This window comes from Malania oleifera, chromosome 9, assembly GCF_029873635.1.
Source record: "Malania oleifera isolate guangnan ecotype guangnan chromosome 9, ASM2987363v1, whole genome shotgun sequence".
Classification (NCBI taxonomy): Eukaryota; Viridiplantae; Streptophyta; class Magnoliopsida; order Santalales; family Ximeniaceae; genus Malania; species Malania oleifera.
Genome location: NC_080425.1, coordinates 14,026,105 through 14,052,044, shown reverse-complemented (window position 1 = coordinate 14,052,044; position 25,940 = coordinate 14,026,105). Strand labels below are relative to the sequence as shown.

The following is a 25,940-nucleotide window of genomic DNA, read 5'->3' as shown; positions in this document are numbered from 1 at the left end:
GATTTCCTTACTGAAACTTGGTTTTCGCATATATATATATATAGGTGACTTGACACGTGGCTTCGTCGATGAGCCACGTGTACTCATCGACGAGACGAAGAAGGTAGTTCGTTGATGAAGGTAGGGATCTCGTTGACGAACCATTGGGTCCAAAACACCCCCTCTCGGTATCTTTTCGTCGACAAAACACTGAACTTCATCCACGAACTGTATAAGGGAGTTCGTCGATGAAGTCGGGGCATTCGTCGACAAACCCTGCTTTATCTCCTTTAAATTTTCCTTTCCCTCTTTATTTAATTACTATTATTTTCTGGGTTTTTATAGTTATTCTAGGTGAAAGCCTAACTAACATAGAGTCCTAATGTTAAATACATGTATTAAAATATGGAAGAAAAAGGATAAAATAAACCAACGTAAGAGAACAAGGTGACGTAACCTATACAGAATTTGCAAAATACTTTCATTAATATCAAGAAATCTGGTACAACTACATGACTTCCTTTATACACCCCCTCAAGATAGGTGTGCCATCAGATAAGATGATCTTGGTGCACAAAGTTTGAAATTTATGACGAGATAGAGCTTTAATCAGAATGTCTGCAAGCTGGTCGTGTAAGCTGATATGAGACACTTGCAGCAATCCTTTGGTGACCATATCACGAACAAAATGAAGATCTATAGCAATATGTTTCATCCTCGAATGCATTACAGGATTAAGACTTAACTGAGGAGCATCAATATTATCACAAAACAAATGTGGAGGCTTAGGTATCGGAATACTGAGTTTGTAAAACAATGAGTGAATCCAAACAAGCTTAAAGGTGGTTGAAGCAAGAGCACAATACTCCACCTTGGTGGAGGAACGAATCACAACACACTACTTTTTGCGTGCTCTAAGAAATAGGACAATTACCTAGAAAAATAAAATAGGTAGAGGTGGAGAATCTGGTATCTTTATCACCTGCCCAATCTGCATTAGAGAACCCTTGAAGAGTGAGATTCCCAATGCGCTTGAGGAGGATGACATGGTTTAGAGTGCCCTTCAAGTAACGCAGAATGCATTTGACAGCAGTCCAATGAAGTTGAGACGGTTTATGCATGAATTGGGCCAACTTATTAACCGGGAAGGCAATGTCGGGTCGAGTAAGAGAGAGATATTAGAGAGATCCTATAACTTGGTGGTACTCAGTCGGATCAACAGGAGAAGATCCATCATGAATCTGAAGAAGATCCTTTATGGCAAATGGAGTCATCATTGCATTGGCACCATCCATATTGGTGTGAGAAAGATGATCCCGAATATATTTTTGTTGGGATAGGAACAACCCAAGTCAAAATCACCTCGGCACCAAGAAAATAATTTAAGGGGCCAAAGTCCTTCAGAGAAAACCGATGACCAAGTTGTTGAACAATTTTAGGGATAGCAGTAGAATTACATCCAGAGTAAGAGATCATCCATATATACGAGAAAATAGAGTGTAACTCCATCACAATTATAGATAAATAAAGAGGAGTCTGATTTGGACTGCTGAAATCCTAATTGAAGAAGACAAGTGCTCAGTTCTTGATACCAAGCACAAGGTGCTTGTTTCAAGCCATACAAAGACTTTTTTAACCTACAAATGTGAGAAGGTAGATTAGAATCAACAAAACTCGGAGGCTGAACCATAAAGACATCCTCCTTAAGTCGGTCATGCAGAAATGCATTATTAACATCTAGCAATCGAAGTGACCAATTTTTTAAAACAACAATGGAGAGGACAACTCAAATAGTCATCGGCTTCACAATAGCATTGAATGTCTCATTTTAATGAAAACCATGCTGTTGATGAAAACCTTTGGCCACTAGCCTTGCTTTATAGCGAGAAATACTACCATTAGGATTTTGTTTGATTCAGAAAAGCAATTTACAACCAACGGGTTTGATGGTGGAGCGTAGTGGAACAAGCTCCTATATGCTATGTTTAACCAAAGTAGTGAACTCCTCTGATATAGCATGCTGCCACTTGGGATCCTTCAAGGCCCGAGACACATATGTGGGCTCTACAGGTTGAGGAAGAGGATGTTTGGTGGCAAGGTAAAGATGTTTGGATTTATGAATATTATTCATAGACCGGGTCATAGCATGAGTACAGGTGTACTGGTTCGGAGTTGTAGGTGTGGTGGGTGAAGTTATTGTCGCTGGTCGAGATTGTGCAGGGGAAGAAGATGGCGAGGAAAATGGACCCAAAGCTGTAGGAGCGCTGTCCGTCGCGGTGGAAGGATAGGAGGGGATCCGTCCAATGGAAGGCACCGTCGGTATGGTAAGATCTTATGTGTTAGCACCTGAAACTGACAGAGAAGGCACAGTGACATGGGCAGAGGAAGAAAAGGGAAAAATACACTCATTAAATACCACACGCATTGATAAGTAGATGCGAGATGTAACTAGGTCCATACACTTATAGGCACTTTGTGAGCTCGAGTAACTGAAAAAGAGAGAAGGCGTTGATTTTGGTTGTAGTTTACTTGTGGTATAAGGTTTTAGCCATGGGTAACACTGACAACCAAAAATTTGCAACTTCTTGTTATTGGGTAGGACCAAATAAACATTTGAATGAACTTTTATTTTTCAAAATTGGAGTGGGCATATGATTTATTAAATAAACCGTTGCCTGAAACACATAGAACTAATAAAATGGAGGAAGACTCACCTAACTCAATAGAGTTAGGTCTGTTTTGACAACATGACGATGTCGACGTTCATTTGTACTATTTTGTTGAGGTCTATAAGGAGCGGTGGTTAGCCAACTAATGGAATTAGAAGAAAGAAATTGGCAATGAGCATGATATTCCCCTCCCCCTAATTATCAGAGTATAAATGCTTGATTTGAAAACCAAATTATTTTTCAAGTGGCCTTTTTAACTGAAAGAAAATGGAGCGAACATCACTTTTTCAACGGATGGGAAACAACCAATAATACTTATTAAAATTATCAACAAATAAGGCATAAAAATGAAACCCATCAATTGAAGTGGAAGACGTAGTATAATGACCTGAAGAATAATAGTATTTAAATAATAAAGAGAGAGGAAAATAGAAATAATAAAAGACAGCGGTAGCAGACTTCGTCGACGAACATGTGCTTCGTCGACGAGTAGATACCGAGAGGATACCTAGGTGATTCTGAATTTCGTCGATGAGAGGGGGGAAGTTCGTCGACGAGTTGCCTTCTTGAGCTTGTCGACGAGGTGACATGGCTCGTCAATGAAAGCCATGTATAAATAGTGTTAAACTCGGATTTTACGTAGAAATTTTCAGCAGAAAAACCCTCTCTCTCCCCTCTACGGTTCCTCCCACTTCTCTCTTCGATTCTGGCTCCGTTAGTCGTCAGATCGACGATTTGAGGCCACCACGACGCTCTTGGGAAGTTCTCTCCAAGTCTACTAGAGTGGATCGTTGGTGGGACTGAGTTGAATTTCATCCCAGATTTAGGGTAAGGTCTTTTATCCAATATTTGGTTTCACAGCAGTTGTAGGAAATGTAGTAGACGTAGAAATAATGATATTTTGTTCTGGAAAATGTTGCTTTCAAGGTGTTGAGTGGGAAACCCTGTGGGTGTAGGACTCATCACAGTATGAGATTTTAGCAGGAATCAGGTAAGGGAAATATGCTATGCTAGGCAGTTCTAGTATGATTTTCAATATAAAATATATTTTTACCAGATTATTATTCACAGCAGGAATTTTATAAAGTTATCAATTGTGTTTAAGATGTTTTAATTACTATGTGGCATGAGAATATGGATACAGTATAGAGATATGTTTTACAGTATTTTCAGGATTATGTTTTACTGAATATACAGACAGGAAACATGTTTTATAGTATTTTATCAGAATACCATGATTATTTAGTTTTACAGTACCATGACATATAAATTTACAATTAATTTCAGAAACACAGTTAATATAGATACAGTTTATTACAACGTCATGGTTAATACAGTTATTACAGAATCATGGTGAAACAAATAATTGTATGTAGAAACGTAATATATAGTATCAGACCCTAATAGACCATTATAGATACATTTTACAGAGCACGGTAGAGTGCACCCACATATTCAGATAATATGTGGTATACAGAGTCGATCGTGCCTATGTCGTGGACAGGCTCCCCATTAGATATGGGTTGAGGGGGCCGATCTGACTGACGGAGTATAGTGATTTATCCTGGTAGGCCAGCCAGTGATAGATCCCGCCTATGGGCCGCACAACCCTGTCATGAGGGGTTAAATCATGACATATAATTATCCACAGGGAAGTTTTTTAGTATTTATATGTATATACAGTTTACAAAAACAGAGGATGTACTTATGTATATTAAAAGTATTATGAATAGAAAACTTATAAAGACAGTTATGTTAAGTAACGTGAACAAGGTGGTATTATATATTATTTGTACCTGTATTCCCAGATTTAGTTATTCATTATTTTATAGAATCAGATTTTTATAGAAATGTAATTCACTTGCCACACACTAGCAATAACATATTTTGTCTTATTAAGCGTCGTCTCATCCCATTAAATTGACATTTTTCAGGTGATCCAATTAGACGAGCAGATCAGGCTCGCAGGTAGTGGGGCTACAGCGTTGCCCTGTCAGTGGAGTGAGTATTTTTGGGAGGTTATCTCTGTATAACCTAGTTCTGTTGAGGGTATTTTGGGAACAGTAGTATATGTATATTTTGGGAGCATTTTAGCACTCTGGTATTGTATATTTATGATTATGGTTATATAAAGTAAGCTTCTCGCTGCATAAGTTGATGGTTATTTATAGTAGATGGTGTCGGAGTGGTGGAATTTCATAGTATTTATTAAAAAAAAAAAAAATTATCCGGTCATTACATGTAGGCCCCCAAAGATTTGTATAGATATATTCAAGATGATGAGTGCTAACAAGAGAAGTGGAAGAAAAAAGAAATTTATGACTTTTATTGCATTGACAAGCAGTACAAAGAGATGGGGAAGAGGTACAAGACACTACAACTGGAAGAGAGAAACTACGAATAAAAAAATCAACAATTTTGTTCGATGGATGCAGTTGCATATGTTGTTTGTTCACCAAGAAGTGCTAAAATAGAAGACTTGGTAGCGAGAGAAACCATTGGCATTAGATAGACACTATCCTGACATTTGCTGCAAAGAAGAGTCGCCCCCGTGCTCCGATCCTTAACAAAAAATAAAATAAAATGGGTGAAACTTAAGATAGACATTATTGAAATGAGTGAAATTATAAATAGAGATCAAGCTCTTGTGAATATTAGGAACACAAAGAGTATTAGTTAATGTAAAGGGCTTCGAGGAAGAGGGAAGGGTTATAGAGCCAATATGTGTGATACGCAAACCTGAGCCATCACCAATGATGACCTCATTCATGCCATTATACTCTAAGTGAACAGATAAATTGGCAAGATTAGAGGTGATATCGTGAGAAGCAGCGAAATCCACAAGCCACTTTTTTTCGTTGGACACAATGGTAGTGGCACAATTCATAGACTTCACTCCAGAAATCGAGTGACAAGTCTTGGCCTAGTGTCCCACTTTACCACATAGTTGGCAAATAATCTGGGGCTTACCAGACTACTCTTTGTGATTATAGCGACCGGAGTTGGTGCGATTCTGACCAGAGGAACCGGTGCTGGAAAGTTGGTTGCGTTTGAATTTGGAAGCGATAGTACGACGCTTAGTGGTGTTTACAGTGGCAACCAGGGTAGAGTTGGAAGCTTTAACATGTTTCAAGTAGCTTTCGTGGCCAACTAGCATGTCATGAAGCTCTTCAAACGTAAGAGAAGTCTCACGTGCCCAAATGGGTGCTACAATATTACAAAATTTAGGACCGAGGCCGTTGAGGACATAAAGAGTAATGTCATCCACTGAGACGGGAGAGTCAGTCACTACAAGTTCATTAACTAGAGCCTTTATGGAATGGAGATACTTTAAGACCGAGTGGGACTCTCATTGAGTGAGAGTCAACTCCTCTTTAATCTGCATAACACAAGTACGTGAACGATTGTCATACAATTGTTCCAACTTGGACCATGCATCACGAGCAGTGGTTGAAGCAACAATGAGTGGCATCACTGGTTCAAAGACAAATTCCAGGATGGTGTGAAGGATCAGCTTATCTTGCCCGAGCCAACGCCAGAAGGCCGGATTGGAGACATCTGCAAAAGATGATTCGACAGAAGAGGTGTTGGTGGAAAGTGTCAGTGACAGACATACATTGGTACCATCAAGATAGCCTTGGAGATCATAGCCAATGAGCAAGGACATCAGTTGGGCGAGCCATGAAGGAAAGTGGGAAGGGGTTAGCTTTAGAGGAAGTTGGGAGTCAGCATTGATGGCAACAAGATGAGTGTTTCCACTGCCAAAAAGCTCGAAATTGTTGACAATCATAGACTTAGGGGAAATGACCATGAGGGAAAAAAAAAAACTCGTTAGAGAAATAAGCTTTGAAACTGTAAAGAATTTACAGAATACTTTCACTAATATGAAAATGTCCTAAATATAGGAATTGTACAATGTATGGTAGTTACAAATTCAAAAGCATTCAAATAACATAACAAAGATAGGGATTGGACTATATAGGATGGGATAGATACAAATACTCTTGGGACAAGATTAGCTAACTCTATTAAATAGATAGCAAGAGAGATTTTAGGTGAATCAAGGAAAAGATTCTCGAATAGCTTGATGGTGGGATAAAATGTCCAAAAAGTTGTAAAAAAAAAATTTGGTATAAAACGTGACAAACATGTAGAAACATGGATAACTTAGAAAAGTATAAAAAGGCAAGAAAATATGCGAAAAAAAAAGGCATTAGTGAAATTAAACACATATCATTTAATAGCTTATATGATAGATTATATACAAAAAAGGGGGAAGATATATTTAAACTTGTAAAAGCTAGAGAAAGGAAGAGTAAAGACTTAAGAAATGTATAATATATAAAAAGTGAGGATGATATTGTCTTGGTTAAGGGCGAAGACATAAAAGATAAATGACGAAGTTACTTTAGTAAGTTTTTTAATGAAAACCAAATGGAAGGCTTAAAATTAGAATCGACAAATGAGGAAAAGACTAAAAATATGAGATTTATTAACAAAAATAGAGTTAACGAAGTTAAGTTTGCACTTAAAAAGATGAAAAATTGAATAGCTATAAGACCGGATAACATCCAATTGAAGTTTGGAAATGCTTAGCTGATAACGAAATTATATGGTCAACTAATTTATTTAACATAATTATAAGAACTAAGGAAATTCCAGATGAATGGAGGAAAAACATTTTAATACCTATATACAAAAATACATGAGATATTTAAAATTGTAATAATTATCATGGAATTAAACTTACAAGTCATATGATAAAATTATGGGAAAGAGTAGTTGAACAAAGATTAAGGTTAATTAGAAACAAAGGTCTCATAAAATCAATTTGGCTTTATGACTGGGAGATCTACCACAGAAGCTATATATATATATATCTTTTAAGAAAATTAATGAAAAAGTTTAGGAAAAGAAAGAGGAACTTGCATATGATATTTATTAACTTTACGAAAACGTATGATAGGGTACCTAGGGAAGTTCTATGGTGGGTTTTAGAAAAAAAAAAAAAAAAGTGTATGTAGTAGGTATAATGATGTCATTAAGGATATCTACGATGGATGGAATAGTGACTAGTGTGAGGAGTATAGATGGAGAAACTAGAGAGTTTCCAATGACCATAGGTGTACATCAAGGACGTGCTTTGAACCCTTATCTTTTTGTTTTAGTGATGGACCAATTGACTAAAAGCATTCAAAATGAGGTCCCATGGTATATGTTATCTGCAAATGATATTGTATTGATTGATGAAACTAGGGGCGGAATAGATGATAATAATAAGTTAGAATTATGGAGATGAGCTTTGGAATCTAGAGGCTTTAGAATGAATAAAAATAAGACAAAATATATAAAATGTAATTTCTGTAATGATAGGAGGAATATTGGAGACAAATTTAAACTTGATGATGAAGAAATAAATAACACTTGTAGATTTAGATACCTTGGATCTATTATATATGTAAGCTGAATAAGAAATTGAAGATGATGTAATGTATAGATCGGTTAAATAAAGTTGGGTAAAATGGAGAAATGCTTCAAGTGTGCTTTGTGAGCGTAGAATACCTTTAAAATCAACAAATAAATTTTATAGGACAACTGTAAGACCAACTATGCTATATGAATTAGAATGTTGGGCGACGAAGAAACAAAATATCCAAAAAGCGAAATTTGTCAAAATGAGAAAGCTTAGATAGATGAGTAGTATAATACTGAAAGATAAATTAAGGAGTGAACATATTTGCACTAAGTTAAGTGTACCTCCTATAAAAGATAAAATAAGGGAGAGACGACCCAGATGATTTGGACACTTGCAACATAGACCATAAAGTACGCTAGTGAGGAGTAGCGAGTCAATTATTGTGGGAGATAGTAAAAAGGGTAGGGGTAGACCTAAAATAACTTGATATGAGATAGTAAGTTAGGATTTAATAGTCTTAAATTTGTTAAAAGAAATGATACATGATCACATAAATTGGTGGAAAAGGATTCATATGCCCGACCCCGCTTAGTTGTACTTAAGGCTTGATTTTGTTGTTGTTGTTATTTCAATCATATTTAAAAACTGTCTAATTTCCAGGCGAGGTTCTCGTCATTTTTTTTTGTCAACTATTTTGTACCTTTTAAAATGCATTTGAAATAATATTTAGTAGCCTCAGACATGAGGGAATAAATGGAATTTCTTTTTTAAAAAATAAAAATAATAGAGACTTTGGGTGTTTAGTTTAACTGCTCCAAAAAATGAAAGAAAACTAAAAATATCAATTATATTCTTAGATATAAAAATAATAATAATAATAAAAGATACGAGAAAAACCTAACGAGAGCCACACTATTACTAACGAAATTAAAAAATTGTGAAAAAGATTATGCATCATATCGTATTACTCCAATAAAATGATTTCAAATTTAAATATCAATATTAAAAGGGAATCTAAATTTTTCGTTGGGAAACTTATTAATTAATTAATTAATTAATATGGGAAATGAGCCTTGGGGTTCATGAGTTGGAAAGATTATATTTCTTAGGAGGCATGATGAAACCACATGGTGCTATATTTCAATATACTCGGTGAAACAAGAATTCAACTCACACTTCTTTAGGACTCTTTGATTCACAATATCTTTGGATGGAAATGTGAAGATGCATTTTCACATTTGCTGCTATCACATGTTCACATTCATGAGAATGATGAAAGATAAATTTGACGAGAATGGAATTTTCATGGAATTTTACTTTTTAGAATTGCTTTTACTATTTTGGCCTTTAGATAATAATGGTCTTATAATATAATAATACTTTATTATGATGTTTAAAATAATAAATTACTCATAAACTAAAGAGAAAATTTTAAACTAGCAAAATATTAACTATTTTAATTAATATATATATATATATGTATGTATATATATATATATATAATGTTAATTAAAGATAATATTTATAAAGTTTTAATAAAAAATTAAATTAAATTTTCAATTACAAAATAATTAAAATTTTAATTTTAAAATATTAAAGTGGAAATTAGAGATATTAATTGACATAAATATTAGTTACTTTGTTTATTAGAAAATGTGAAACATGTTAATTACAAATATTATCTAGAAATTTTTTTATCTTTTTAGTTAGACATGATTTGAAATTTTTATTAAAAGTGTTAATAGTTATGTTAATTAACAGTTTAATTGACATTTGTTACTTGTTAAATAAAAGTAATATTATTATTATTTTATAAAAAAAACATAATAGTTAAATATTTAGGCATTATATTGCCCTGTATTTCGATATTGATTATTAAGTTTTTAATGTTTTACATTTATAATTTTTGAAAGTTTTAGGATATAAATTAATTAAGTATGTATTTTTAGTAGGTTTTTGAATTGAAAAATATAATTATTGTTCATTTATTCTTTACAAGCATGTTAGGTGTATAACGATCATTTTCTTAAAATACCTACCAAGATTCTACGTACTTTTTTGGAAATCCTATAACTCTAACCAAATAAAAATATTTCCATAAAACGAGCACCTATTCCCAAAAATATTATTTATGAGAATAATTTTTTATGCTCTAAACTTCTTGTAATGGTGAATTAACTAAGGCAACATGTTTGTACTTGTTTCATGTCATGTGTTTGAATTTATGCGCACTTGAAATAAATTTAATCCAACTTTGTATTATATTTTATTCAATTACACAAATTTAAATTTAAGATTTTAAATTGAAGTTGATTAGTGTATATATAATATTGGGAGTGTTGTTGGATGACAGAGTTGAGTGGGTGGGTTAAAAGAGTAAACTTGGTTGTTTCAAGCCCTCTATTTTTTCAAATACCTTTTCACTAGCAATATAAAAATTAAAGAGTCATTTAACAAATAAAAAATTAAATAGTTATTTTTTTAAAAAAAATGCAAACTTTATTGATATGCTCTTATTTTTGGCAGAGGAATACTGTGATTACAAGACAAGCATTGGGATTACAGATAAAGAAATTAAGCCCTCCCAAAAACAACACCAACAACAAACCAAAACAGGATTACAAATCCAAACAAAACTAAATAAGAAACAAATCTAAACGGGCCTATCAAAAACAAAAATAATAAAATAAAATAAAATCAAAAAATTAAAAAATCTAAACCTATCAAACAAAAGTCGAGAGGTTGAAGTAATGACGAAAGAAAGTGAGACCTAACCTATCCAAAAATTAAATATAGAGTATTGATGATATTTTTAAAGTACTCATAATGTACACTTTGATAATAATAATAATAATAATAATAATAATAATAATAATAATAATAAAAACAATTAATGAATGAAATAATTTGAATAAAAATTTGACATACCCACAGTTATTAGCTTAGACTGAGGATTAAATAGTTAGACAAGTATGTTTATACCTAATAATTAATGAGCAAAACAATTTAGATAAAGATTTATTGACCTATAATCATTATCTTGGGTTACGAATTAAATGGTCAGATGAGTATGTTTACAACATTAAAAGTTAAGTGTCACACCATAATATGTAATTAAAAGCATGCTTAATGGAAATAATTTTGAATTTTTGGGATTTAATGAAAATATCCTATGTATGTATAGAAGGTTATCATTGATGTTGAAAGCTATTTCATTATTGTTTATGCATAATATTGCCAATTTTAACTTTTCAGTTTTATGATTTTATTCTTTAAGTGTGTTTTATATGAACAGGATGAGTTTCAACTCTAAGCCATAGTTACTTATATATCTAGAGAAATTCTCCAGTATGTCGACCAATTCACAATCATTCATTTAGTAGATCTCATACACTTTTAGTTTAGTGACAGAATTTCCCAAATGAATTTAGTGATGATATACCCGATACACGTATCCAACTCCACCTACTAATCTTGTTATTATTAATAAGTATATAACATACTATTAGTATGTATAATATATATATATGCCCAAATTAGATGAGAAAGCTGAGATGATTCCATTACCTCGTGCAAGTGACATTAATCAAATACCATGTATATATATAAACAATACAAAGCCTTGAGAAAGGAGTGAATGAAAAGGAACCAGGATTAATATATATATACATATATATATATTATTAATTAATAATTAAAAGGCCAGTCGCCAGCATGCATGCATTCATTCATGGGGGGCAGAGATTTAGGTCATGTTTTGAATTTTGTATTGTGAGGAGTGCCATTTTTTTTTGGGGTCCTTTCAATTCCTTCCTTGTAATCCATAAAGAAACAGACAAGCCGCACAAAAACAAATCAAGAAAAGAGTATATATATATATATATATATATATATACGTATGTATGTATGCATGTATATCGATCTGCAAGTAGTGCAGTATGCATGCATGCACGCATGCTTCGGGGTTCCATATATTAACAAAGAAGAAAGTTGTCCTCTGCATCATCATCATCATCATCATCATCATCTTCCACCGGCATAAAGAAACAAACTTCTAAAAGACAGAGACATGCAGAGCCAAAGTTAATATAAATTGCAGAATATATATTTTTATAGATAAAGAATTGAACAATGCTGAGTCGATCCCAGGCACAGGGTTTTGTCTTCCTAGAATCTACCATAGGCATGCATGCACGCACATGAGAACCCAACCCCTCCCCCCTACATATATAATTTAAAACATATTATTCTTTTCTTCAATTAGTTTTTCTTTGGGCGAGAAATGGCCTGGGCATTGTTAATTAATATTTGTTGGTAATTAACTGGTATCGATGAAAGGCGGTCCAACAAAATCTATCTTCCACTTATAATCAAATTAATTAATGCATTGCAATGATTTTTTTTTTCTTCGTTAAAAAAAGAAAATCTCATGAGGGTCTTGGACTAGGCCTCTGCAGAGTGGATTTTGTATAGAACTTAGGAGATTAGGAGAGTTTTATTATTATAAATTTGGTGTTTTAGAGAATGGAGCAATTTCTAAGAAGCTCAAATGGACAAGATGGTAGGTGAAATGATTAAAAAAATTTCTTTTGTCAATTATTTAAATACCACGTTAGATCGTTTTAACTAGAAAGAAGTATACTATTGATTTAGTGAAGTGGTAATAGATTAGATCATCAAGACGAGAGGAATAAAAAAAATAAAAAAGATATGTGCTGCAAATGATATATGACAAATGCTCGAGGAGCCTATGGAAAGGTTAAGAAACATTAATCCAAACCTAAAGCATTTTAGGATTGAAATTTAAAAGGACAATCCACTGCATGTCTTTATGACCAATCTCGATGGGCACACAATCAATTTTGTCTCAAAGTACAAATTTAACATAAGATAATAGTTAGTTTATTATAATTATGTTCTCTTACATCCCCTTACTACCATATGTGGATGCAGAACTAGTTTTGGTATGTTGGGGGTTGTTCCCCATCCCCACTCCCGAGGAGGAGCGCACATGGATAGTCTTCTCAATAACACCAAGAGAAAACTACGCGCGCACTAAATTCATTAAGTGTATTTTGAAAAGTTAGACCAATCAAAAACTAATGTTTGAGCAAAAGAATATATACATATTCTTCGATTAAAGTTTTTTAGGGGGAAAAAAAAAATAGTCTATACTTTGCCGAATGTGCACTCGATATAGCGGTAAAAGTAAAGAATGCTTTAAAAACGAATGAGTATGACATGTTTAATCATTTATTCTAGCAAAGAATAAGTCTTCATAAATATGAGAAAGGAATTTTTTTAAAAATGAGATAATTGTTGAAATAGTTAAACTAAGAATTCATGTAATTGTAAAATAATAATGTAGAACGAAGAAGCTATTAAATAACAATGATAAGATTAGCATGAGTTGAAAGGGCATGACCATAGACTTCAAAAAAGAAAAAATAAAGCTGAAAAGCACATAAATCTTTGTAATAAATTCATAAAAAATAAAATCATTGAAAAGCATGTGTATACTCTTGCCCATAATTAATTTGGGTGGCGAGTGATGAAATATTTTTCTAAAGTTTTTAAAGGAAAAAGAAAAAATATTTTTCAGAAAAGAAAATCAACAATTGGCTAATTGTGCATGTTGACCCCTACATGGGCCTTCTTCAACAAAAGGGTAGCCTCCAGTTATGAGAGTTTTAAAGTGCAAGGATTCCCCAATTCCCTAGAGCTCCGTCCTATGCAGGGGGGCTCTCAAGCATACTAGGGATGTTGAACACATGAGGACCTCCCGTGGGTATATACCTATAGAGAAAAGAAAAAGTATTTTTTGCCTAGATTCTTAGGAAGCTAGAACTATAATAATTGACATACTATTTTGCAATTTTGCTGTTCAATCATATGGAATATATGCAAGTTTAAACGTGGGGGAATGCAGAGCTACAACTTCTAAAAAGAAAGAGAGAGGAAGAAAAATTAGTAAACTCAACAATTAACTAAGTAGATAAGCCTCACCATAATGTTCAGCTATTGTGCAATTCAACATGGAAACTATATCCTCGAGCCTCTAATTCCTTCAACACTAGTGGGAGAAAGCCCATTAACTAATTTTTTAACTTGTAATCACAGTCTTCAAAACAATTGGTTCATTTGAACCAATGCTGTTCAAAGAAAAGTGGCAGAAAGCCCATTAAGGCTAGATCCAAAATCGCAAATTTAAGCTTGGCCAAAGCCCCTGGGCATGGAAGAATATGCTTGCAGATGGCCTAGTGGGTGTTTATGAGTGGGAAAGCCAAAAAGCACTTCCCCATCTGCCTCTCATATTCATTTTTTGTTTTTTTTTTACTAGCATATTTCTACAACCAAAATTAAAAGCTGATATTTAAACTTTGACATAACCTAAAAGAGATCCTCACATTAAACTTGACATTAACTAATATAAGACCAAAAATTGAAAAGGCATTGAGGGATTAATAGAAAGGAGGTAACACCCATTAATTAAAGCAGGGGCATTAAGACACCAATCTTTACTCCCTATAACCTATCCTAAATGTAACCCTTGCCATCATTAGAGTGCCTATAAAAGGACCCTTAAGAGAGATATAACATCTCATCTTATCTTATTCTCATCTATACTTTTACTATTGCAAATATACAATTTTTTCATTCCCTAACTTAAACATCAGAGTGATTCCTTCGAGTATATCTTTGGTTCTCCAAGTCGTTTTTCTCTTTTTATTTGCAGGTGATCAAAGTCATGATTGATTGAAATTCTCCTTAACAAATTTCGACAGTAATAGTTGACACCGTCTGTAGGAAAGTTGGAATGATTTCTTTCTAAAATTTAGTTATGGCTACATCATGCAATTTCGAGTCTGAACCCGTTTGGGGAACAATCACGCTAGTCAATTCACTCCCCACCACTAGGCAATTTGCTGCAAATTATGCCTTTAGGCCAATTTCTAGCCTTCCAAAGGAGGATGGAAGAGATGTTTAGCATGATCTTACAAAAATATAAAAAAAAAAAAAAATTCCTATAGAACATGGCTTAGGGGCAGCTCAAGTAGAAATGATAGCTAAGGGTAAGGCAGTGGTACCGCATGAACTAGCCTTGAGAATTTTAGATCCGACAAAGAAGTAGAAGGAGCCAACAGTGTGTGCATTAATGAGAACGATTCCAGCAATTTGAAGAAAAACTCAAAAGAACTGATCAACTGGAAAAGTTGGTAAAGGAACTTCGCGGCCAACCTTAATAGGGAAAATCTCAGTTAGATCTTCCTATCCACCCTTTACCAAGGAAATAATGGGGATCCCTTTGCCTAGTGAATTCAAGATGCCCAACATAGAAGAAGAAGATAGGTCGTCAGATCCCCTATACCACCTTGACACCTTCATAATGTTGATCCAATAGCAAAGTACACCTAAAGCAATTATGTGCTAAACATTGGCAACAACCTTGAAGGGGAACACTAGAGCATGGCACTGAACATTGAAGCTCGGCTCGATTAAGTCTCTATGATGGAGCAGTAGTTTGTGAAACATATTAGTTCAAGGAAAGAAAAAGACATTGAAAGAGTTCATGTGCCATTTTATCAATACAACCCTAGAGATTAGAAATCTAGATCATGAAGTAATAGTAGCTGTTTTGACAATGACCTTGCAACCTTGTGACTTCCTAAATTCCATAGGGAGGCAACCTCCAACTAATATGAGAGAGCTAATGGTGCAGACTCAGAAATATATCAACTTGGAGGAAGTTATCAGCACAAAAAGAAGCATATCAAATTTGAAGAGAAAACAAACTAGAGACGCTGGTGAAATCTTTGAGGGAAGAGTAAGGAAACATACCTCTAGTGAAGATTTCCCTTCAAAGTATTGAATATAATAGAAGGGAAAGGGACTATTTATAGGATAAAAAAAGGTGGCACGGACCTAGAGACTTTGTAAGATACGAATCATGCTAGAAAAATCTACTAAGAAAACAAGCACTACTCGATAAAAAATTGGCCTATCTGATGAGCATCCTCCTCATAAGGTCTGCCAATTGATGAACATTGCTCATAAGGCAAGAGACAACATTGCTCGACAAAAAATTTGCCCATCGAATGAGCAATCCTCTTAAAGCCAAAAATGTTCACTTGATGAGCATTGCTCACGAGACAATAAGAGACGGACAGTGCTCAACAAATAATTGACCTATTTGATGAGCACCATTCACGAGGTCCAAAAAATGCACATTTGATGAGCAATGCTCATAAGGCGCAAGCGACAGACACTATTTGATAAAAAATTGGTCCATTTGATGAGCACCACTCATGACATAAAAATAAAATAAAATAAAATAAAAATCCATTTGATAAGAACTACTTATAAGGTGACGAGAGACGAGCATTGCTTGACAAAAAATTAGCTTATTTGATGAGTACCGCTCATGAAGTCCAAAAATGTCCATTTAATGAACATCACTGAGGTAACAAGAGACATACATTGCTTGATAAAAAATTGGTCCATTTGATGAGCACCGCTCATGAGATCCAAAAATGTTCATTTAATGAGCATCACTCATGAGGCAACAAGAGATGAGCACTGCTTGATAAAGTACAAACCCATTTGATGAACATTACTCATGAAGCAACAAGAAATGGGCATTGTTTAGTAGAGTATTGGTTCATCTAATGAGCATCGCTCATTAGGCACAAAGATGCCCATTTGACGACTTAATTCGAATCTCGTGATAATAAAAGAACTTATAGTAAATACAATGTACTCTCAAGTCAAAAAGGTAACTCTAAGATTCGAGAGTAGGAGGACAATTGATATAACTTAAAAGAGATCCTGATATTAAACTGTGCATTAACTAAGGTAAGACCAAAAACTGAGAAAACATTGAGGGATTAATAGAAAGAAGGTAATGTCCGTTAATTAAAGCAGAGGGGTTAGCACACCAATCTTAACTCCCTAGTAACCTATTCAAAATATAACCTCTGCAATCCATTAGTAGGGAAATCAATAAGGAGGTATCTCGAATGCTTATAAAAGGACACCCTAAGGAAGATAAGACATCTTATCTTATCTTATTCTCATCCATACTTTCATTTTTACAAACATACAATTCTTTCAAATTCCTTAACATAAACATCGGAGTGATCCCCTAGAATACACCCCAAGTCTTTCAAGTTGTTTTCCTTTTATTTTTGGCAAGTGATCAAAGTAATGATTAATCTTAGTTTTTAATTTATTAATAATTTTTGTACACTCCCAATATTGAGCACATCAGTCCTAGTTTTGAGATTGAACATGTTTAACGAGACTTTAGAAGGGTTGTGTAGACCAGTTCCCAACATAATTCAACTAGCGGAGGGGTGTTTGGTAGCACGGTGCACAAGGATACGTCAACAAGAGGCTTGAGGTGATAGAACACAGCGCAAAAAAATTCAACTTTTTTGTTTTCTTGGACACTACTCTCATTCCTAATTTCTTTTGTTGTTAGGGATGAGAACTACTGAAATTCAAGCAGGATTTTGGCTCATATATTCCTTAATCATCTCATTAACAAAAACAAAGAGAGGTTATTAACGAAGATGTTGCTTGGTCAGCATTCACTCTCAGTCATGCCGAGAGCTAACTGCTTGTTTAGTTCAACGAAATAGCTCTTCTTAAAATAAGATGGAATATAATTTAACATTAAAAAATTAGAGAAATAGTTATTTACTCTTAATTATTTCACTTTTTTATTTTTTTTGAAGTACCTCAGTTCATAATTGGTCATTTTATGATTAATTCATAACTGCTCATAATTAGCAAAAACATGAGCTCATAAATATTTTTTTTATTTGGAGGAAAAGACTGACCATATCTAGTTGGACCCGACGTGCCCTTTTTTCTGCTCCGAAGTTGGACTTTACGTGCTGTTATTTATGCATGCATAAATGGGACTGCAGACATGAAGGCAAGTTTGAAGCTAATTCAGTCGGTGCATGAAATATTTTAACCTAGGAGATTAACATCCTCAGTAATAAAGACGGATGATCAAAAGCAAGATACAATGCTATCAGACTCTCAGCACAAGGAAACCATCATCAGACTATATTAGAACCAGAATTTTGCATTGCAATTTGGAGAAAGTTTTACTTGAGGCATTCCTGTGATAAGTTTGGAACATTGAAATAACCAAAAAAAAAATTAAGAGAGAGAGATCTGAGAAATTAGCTAAAGAACCCATACATCCCGGTGGAGTAGCATATACACGTGAATTAATATGAATGACCAGCTGAAGTCCCACAGGAACAGATATGTACAGCACAGACCTGAGATTCAACTGGACTGGCAGGTTGTTTTTCAGATGAATCCCCACAAAAGAATATGCGAGGAAGAATAATCAGGATATGCAAAACTCCACTGAAGATCGCAGAGGGGTATGAATAAATAGGGCCAATCTCTTGCACGGCCTACTTTTATTGAACAGAAGTGGCATCTAGTCGAATAAGCTAAACAATCATGTCAAAAGAATTGTCTTCACCTGGAAAAAGGAAATCACAACAAATTCATCAAAAGGATGGAATGTGAATATAATATGCACAGGTTTCCTGTGCAAGTTCTAAAGTTTACTCTTCCTGCTACGCCTTCTCAGGAGGGGCCTCTTCATGCAAATGTGTTTAGTTTTTCAATTTAAAAAATTTATAAATCTATGGTTCAGGAGTAATAAAAATGCTTCATCCAAGAATCAATATGAAGCTACGGATATATTTTTTATTTATCTTTTCGTTCAAATTTAAACATATGAGGGGGAGCCTTGGCGCAATAGTAGAGTTGTTGCCCGGTGAGGTTCGAGATGTGGAAAAAATCTTTTGCAAAAATGCAAGGCAAGGCTGCATAGTATAGAACCATCATGGTCTGCCTCTTCCTTGGACCCTGCACACTTAAGAACTCTATCCACTGGACTGTCCTTTTATTCAAATTTATACATATCTGATCATAAAATTAATATCAAAATAATGCAGATAAGCAGTCTGCAATTAGGGCTGCAAATGAACCAAGCCGCTCATGAGAGCTCCGCTCAGTAAGGGCTCGTTGGGGTTCATTTATTATCTAAATGAGCAAGCCACAAACCCAATTTTTAGGCTCGGTTTGTAAAAGAGCCGAGCATGAGCATTGCCAGGCTTGGCTTGTTTCGGGTTGTGAGTGACTCGATAACTAGCTCAAATGAGCTCATTCAGGAGCTCGGTAATGAGCTCGTTAAGTTGGCTCAATCCCAAGAATCCAATATTGGCTAAATCGCCCAAAGAGAAAGGCATAAATCCAGGCCCAAACAAAATAGGTGAATGAAACTGTTATTATGAGGTCATTTATAAGAATTCAGCACGAGCCCTAACCCGAGCCTGCAAATGAGCCAAGCTCGAGCTCGAGCCCGTGCCAATATTTCTAATATCGAGCTGAGCCCAAGCATGCTGAAGCTCGGCTTTGCTTGGCCCAGCTTGTTTGCAGCCCTATCTGTAATGTAGGGAAAACAAAACAAGGATCTGTGTAACTCACAGCTTGCAAGTGCCAAATTAAATTAAACTGTATTTTGGAAATTTAAGCTAACATCTGACCAGCTAATGACTGAATATCATGTCAACTACATGTTTGTCACCAATGCTTCCCACAAAAAACACATCAACAATTAAAAACTAAATAAAAATACTCATAGCTGGTTGAGAATTTCATAGCATCAAAGTCTTTTCATTGGATGTTTGGGCTGTGCATGAATCTTCAACTTCTCGGTGCATTCAATCAATAGCTCTCCCTTCAGTTTTGCAGGTTAGTTATGACCAGCATATCTAACAAATTTTAATGAGAAAAACATCCTAGGAAGGGAAAGGCATTTAAAGTATAGCCAGGCAAGAGTTGTTATAACAATTCCAAGACCAAAAAGAGCATTAAGTTCCTTGTCATAATATTTAAATTAAAATTCCAAAGTGAGAGGTACCTGACTATAATGCAAGGCAACAGGTAAAAGGTATGAAAGGCCAGCTACTGCCATGGTTGTGATAATGAGACATCTGGAATGGATGCCTCCAGTCCTTGTTTGCCATGTATGGCAGATTTGAGCACATTGTATTGTTCAGTAACAGAATCATGCAGTGCCTTCGAATATGCCTCCTTAACCTGAAAAGGAATAATTACCTCATCTTGAGGGGAAAAAAAGAAAACAAAATAAAAGAAAGAGAAGGGAAAGAAATATGACGTGTCCATATGCTCATAACAAGATTCTGTGCATAAGTTCACCTACTTTGACTTTCAGAGACTAATGAGAAGCTGAAGAGTTGAAACCATCATTGATGTATAAAAATCCTAATACATATCATCCTCTCAATTTTCTTTCCTGCATCAGGTTATTTTGACCTTGCAGCATTTTGCACACTTACATACGAACCAAGTTAGCTGTATGAAGATTGTAGAAACATGTGTATACTATACAATCAGATGAATAATGAAATGATTAAAAATCACTTTTACCATGTTTTAGTCTTGACAGCCACATGTAATTCATAACCAAAATTTAGCTGTCACTCCCAGTTCCAAAGTTGAAAAAGAAAATTATATTTTATGTATTTCAGAAATTTGGTTCTTTTTTTAAACAAGTAATTGGTTATTTCCTTCAGCCTTCCTCCTCTCTTAGCATGCAAGAGGTTCAAATAGACGCTCTCAGCCTCCCACTTAGCATTTAAGGTCCTTAAGCCATGGTTTTAAAGAGAGGTAGCAAGTAGTATAGTGCAATAGTAACAGGTGTAGAGGAAAGTGGGAGTAGCAGTGTCACATAACAGAAAGCGGCTGTAAAGGTTGTGAAGTTTTTTCAAGATGCACAACCATGTCTATATTTAGTATATTTTTATGTTTCAAGACCCTACCCTTCTTATTCTTAATAAGATTTTCAATGTATTTTGGACCATTTATTTCAACTTATTAACATTGTCTAGTAAGGGTAATAAATGTTATCATGGTTTTATAATGACAAAAATTATACTTCACTTTCATTTCATCAATTTATGACCATACGGATAAACAGATCATTGGTTAATCATATACGCAACAAATAAGTTAATGAAACAAAATAGCTTAGGCTTGTAGATACACAAACAAACAATAATTTTAAAAAAATCCAGTAAATTTAAACCAACGAGCTATATTATACAACCTAAGCAATAAAATTACATTATTATAAATTTATAATCATGAAACTTAATATTTATTTTTATTTTTTATCAATTTATGACCATAAACATAAATAGATCACTGGTTAATCATATATGCAACAAATAAATTAGTGAAACAAAATGGATTAGTCTTGTAATAACATATACACAATTATCTATTAGATGCAAACAAAACAAACAGTAAATTAAACAAGTTCAGTTATTTTATAACCTAAATTCTAAAAATCTAATAATTTAAAAAAGCTACATTATAAAACCTAAGCTACAAAACTACATCATTATAAATTAATAATCATAAAACTTATAATTAACAATTTGGACAAGACAAAAACTAAACAAAAAGGTTAAAGTTGAAAAATATAAAAAATAAATACCAGATTATTTGTTTGACAAAAACAATGTTAATGTCAAATTGTTAAACACAGCATCTCTCTTGAATATTACCAAAGGTGTTGTAGTCCGCCCCTCCCCTGAGCCCGCATACAAGGGAGCTTTGTGCACCAGGCTGCCCCCTTTTTTTTTCCATTGCAACCTCCTTATAATATTTTTCCCCTCATCACATGGGTAATCAGGATTGATTTACGAAAGGGGAAAAACAAAGAGAAAATGAGAAAAAGAAAAAAGTAAAAAATAAATTTGCAACATAATAGTCCGGCGGAGGCTGCTACTGGTCCTGTAACAGCATATTGCAACTGTAGCCAGCCGTAGCAGATTATACTGCTATTTTATTCCCGCCATTTGAGCCAATATTTAACAGCATTTGAGCCCTAAAACCGTGTCACATGATGCCCTTACATGATGATGTAACCATCGCAGTTGCTATTGAAAACCTTCGCCTCAACTATTTTCTTTTTGTCCTCCTCAATCAACCAATAGTATCCAAGAAATAAAAACAAATCCAGATCCACAAATCTGTTCCAGATTTGGTAAACTCTAGGATCAACAATCAACCCCGCACAATCAAGAAGCACAAAGAAAAGCAGGTAAATACTAAATAGGAAGGGAAGAAGACACAAATTTAACATGGTTCAACCAAAGGTGCCAATGTAAACAGAAGGTTATTTTGGGGAATCAAACAATCCTTCTACACGGCATCAAACAACTCTTAGGTCAATATAACGATAGAACCAAAGCCCCTTGTAGGCTGTCTGACAACAGCCCTCAAGAATAATGAACTTTATACCCTTTAGAGTAAATCCCAATAGTTCTCAGGCGTTCCCCACTCTTCAAGTGCCCCACTGCCCCCTATTGCCCTCTCTCCAACCACCCCACCACCCCTCCCCCCCACCAAGAACATCCTTTTCTCATAGAAACATATCCTACCAAAAACTGGAGATTTTAGCTGCAAGAGTTTTCAAAGCAGAAAAAAAACAATCACGCTTATCAACACATCAGTTGACCTATCAACAAGGACTGATCATTCAATCTTAATAGTAGATTTGACTGTCACTTTCTGCCCAGAACTACAATTTCACTCTGCTCTTCTGTCCAAATTCAAGTCTTAAGTCTAACAAATCTCTACCATGTTTTCAATTTGCCCTGTCTTGGTCATCCTTGAAGCCATCACAACTCCTTAAACTCCATCTACTCTCCAACATCATGAAGCTCCACTGCCTTGTCCAAACCACAAAATATAAAACCCATTAGCCTTCATAATATCCTAGGAATAAACATGGCCTGAATTGAGCATAGACTACCACCTAATTCCACCAAGTAGCCAATGCGCCATGTGCAGATCTACTCACTCAGCGCCAATGATTGACGTCGGGGATGTCCTCAAACAACACTCCATGCCACTGGTAAGATATTTCACAACCTCACAACATTCTATACCACGGAAATAATTCATATTCTCTTTTGCCTCCGGTGCAGTATCTTCCCTTGTGCAGCATTTCAATGCAACCCTCAAGGTCTTTGGAGTGGTCACTGTACTCTCTTTCATCACTGTACTCTCTTTCAAGACAGATATAGAAACAGAACTTATTTTGTAATTTCTTATATATTAAGGGGTATATTTGTAATTTTCTAGTAGTTAGGCTTTCTTGTTGATAAGGCTTGATATACAACAGCTTAAGCTTTTAGTAAAGTGGTAATCTAACATGGTATCAGACCACGGTAGTCGGGAGGTCATAGGCTCTGTTCTAGTTGCCCGCGTTTATTATGTTGTGTTTAAAAATTATTTTATTTCCTGTAATGGTGTAATTTGTCATTTGTTCACGCTGTTGGGCTGCACATGCAGGGGGAGAGTTAAGGCTTGATATACGTTGTTAGCCCAAAAGCTAACAGCTTAAGCTTTTAGGGAATGTGGTAATCTAACACTTACAAATAGTGTGAAAGCCATGTAAGAGAAGTTTCTGTGAATTTGAAAGTGGAAGTTAAATGAGAGTTTTCCCCCCACTTGAATTCCCTCTGACAGTCCCCCTTATTGCTGTGACTATGTCATATGGAAAAAAGTGCAACAGCATTCTCCATTCATCCATTTTTAACCCTCATTTTCCCCTTACCATTCTTGTTCTTCGTGTCTTTTCTGTCAAATTCCAGCCCCTTTGTCCCCCTACAGCAATCAAAATTCCTCCAGAATCCTTGACCCATCTTCTCTCTTCTCCATCTTCGATCTTCTTTCTTTCCTCTTCTCACTCAATAGCTTTCCTTGAGTATACATTTACCCTACCCATCGGCAGCACTGTTCATTGCAGACCAGCTCCCCGCTTGAAAATAACCAAAAATTACAGTCAGTACCTTCAATTTCGAACACCCCTCCCAGAGAACTATTTTGCGGCACCTCTACCACCATGCACCATTAAAGACAGAGACCTACGAAAGCTCTTCCCCAAAATTCCATTGCTGCCCAACAGTCTGAGAGCTCCTACGCACAGGCCAAATTTTCCTGGCCACCATACCCTCAAAATCTCACCATTGCTGGAGTTTTCTTAATACGCCATGAACACTATTAGATTCAACACGACTTGATCCGCCAGCAGCTGAAAGCACATCATCAGAGGACCAATTCCAGCAGCAGGCACGTTCCATGCGTAGGCAGTGCACATGACTAAAATTCAGCACCTGAAATCTTGATCAGCAGTGCAATAATTGAATTTCAGACACTGAATTTTGCATTCATGTGCAATATTTTGATCAGGGTTGCTTGAAATTCAACTGCCATTGTATCATCAGCATTCTGGAGAGTCAATTATCACTGCCAGCACAAGGAATCAGAGTCCATCACTGCATTTCATGAGTTTTCTATGTGGATCTGTTTAATTTCTGCACGATACTCAAGATTAAGGGTCAATTGAAGATAGTTCTTGAGAAATTAGGAGTCAAATTAGAGAAATTGCAAGAATAGACTGAGAATTTTTGGCAAATTATGCTAAGGGCTTAAGGGTCTTTGGCAATATATAGTCAGTGTACATATATATACACATGTGTATATATATATAAAAGCAGCAAGACGGTGACTTATATGTATATATATAACCAGCAACATGGTGACTAATGTCGATACATCTGCAAATGTGGAGTTTTTGTGTAGCCACAAAACATGGAGACTGCTTTGGTGACTATCACTAATGTTTTGAATAGGGTAAAAACTGAAGTTGCAGCCTCATTGAAAACAGAATGGAATTTCTGTATTTCTTGAAATCTGAATTATGTACATCCTAATCTTACAATATATAATACAATCAAATATTCTAAACAAGGAAACAATCTCCCTACAGAATAATATACAGTCTTCTACATTTACCCACTTTCCTAATTTACACCATATTCCCACGGATACTCAGGATTTCAACACTCCCCCTCAAGTTGGATCATAGATATTAATCATCTCCAACTTCCTAATGAAATCATCAAAGTTCTGTCATGCTAACCCTTTAGTAAAGATATCTGCAATTTGTTCCTTGGTAGGTACGTAAGTCATACAGATGGTTCCTTCTTCAACCTTCTCTTCGATAAAATGTCGGGGTCCACTTCCACATATTTAGTCCTATCATGTTAAACTGGATTGAGAGAGATACTAATGGCCGCTTTGTTGTCACAATAGAGTTTGATAGGAAATTTCACCAGAATTTGTAGCTCTTCCAAGAGTTTCCGTAACCACAGTCCTTCACATATTCCTTGTGCAACTGCTCTAAATTTAGCTTCAGCACTACTTCGAGCCACTACATTTTGTTTTTTGCTTATCCAAGTTACCAAATTTCCTCATACGATGGTGCAACATCCGGTGGTAGACCTTCTATCTTCCACTAATCCTGCCTAATCTGCATCTGTAAAAATTTCTACTTCTTTGCTTTCACTTTTTTTGAAGAGTCCTTTGCCCGGAGAGCCCTTAAGGCACCTGAGGATCTTGTACACAGCATCTAAGTGAGCCTTTTTTGGTGAATGCATGTGTTGGCTTACCACACTTCCTGCAAATGCAATATTGGGTCTGGTATGTGATAGGTAGATTAGTTTACCAACCAATCTCGGATACCTCTCCTTTTCAACTGGTATTTCGCAGTCTTCGACCCTCTTTACTATTTTAATTGGGGTTTCACTAGGTTTGCTTCCAAGCATGCAACTTTCGGTTAGGAGATTATTGATATACTTTTGCTGAGAGACACTGATACCCTTTTTTGATCTAGCAACTTCCATTCCCAAGAAATACCGCATTTGTCCAAAGTCTTTAATTTCAAACTCAGTAGCTAG

At 35.1% G+C, this 25,940-nt stretch overlaps 1 protein-coding gene across 6 annotated transcripts in view; it reads right to left on the bottom strand.

Annotated features, from left to right (window-relative positions):
• Positions 1–11,808: 11,808 nt before the first annotated feature.
• Positions 11,809–25,940, bottom strand: part of LOC131164190 (glycerol-3-phosphate acyltransferase, chloroplastic) — a 97,296-nt gene continuing 83,164 nt past the window's right edge. For 2 of the 6 annotated variants that reach the window (XM_058121194.1, XM_058121199.1), the window contains 2 exons: positions 20,024–20,202; positions 18,143–18,574 (listed from right to left, as the gene is read on the bottom strand). In XM_058121194.1, the coding sequence (XP_057977177.1) occupies positions 20,068–20,202 (135 nt within the window). In that variant the 3' untranslated portion in view covers positions 18,143–18,574; positions 20,024–20,067. Of the gene's footprint in view, positions 12,119–18,142; positions 18,575–19,575; positions 19,902–20,023; positions 20,203–25,940 lie in introns of those variants that run through there. The other 4 variants (XM_058121198.1, XM_058121197.1, XM_058121195.1 and 1 more) reach the window with 4 other exon arrangements.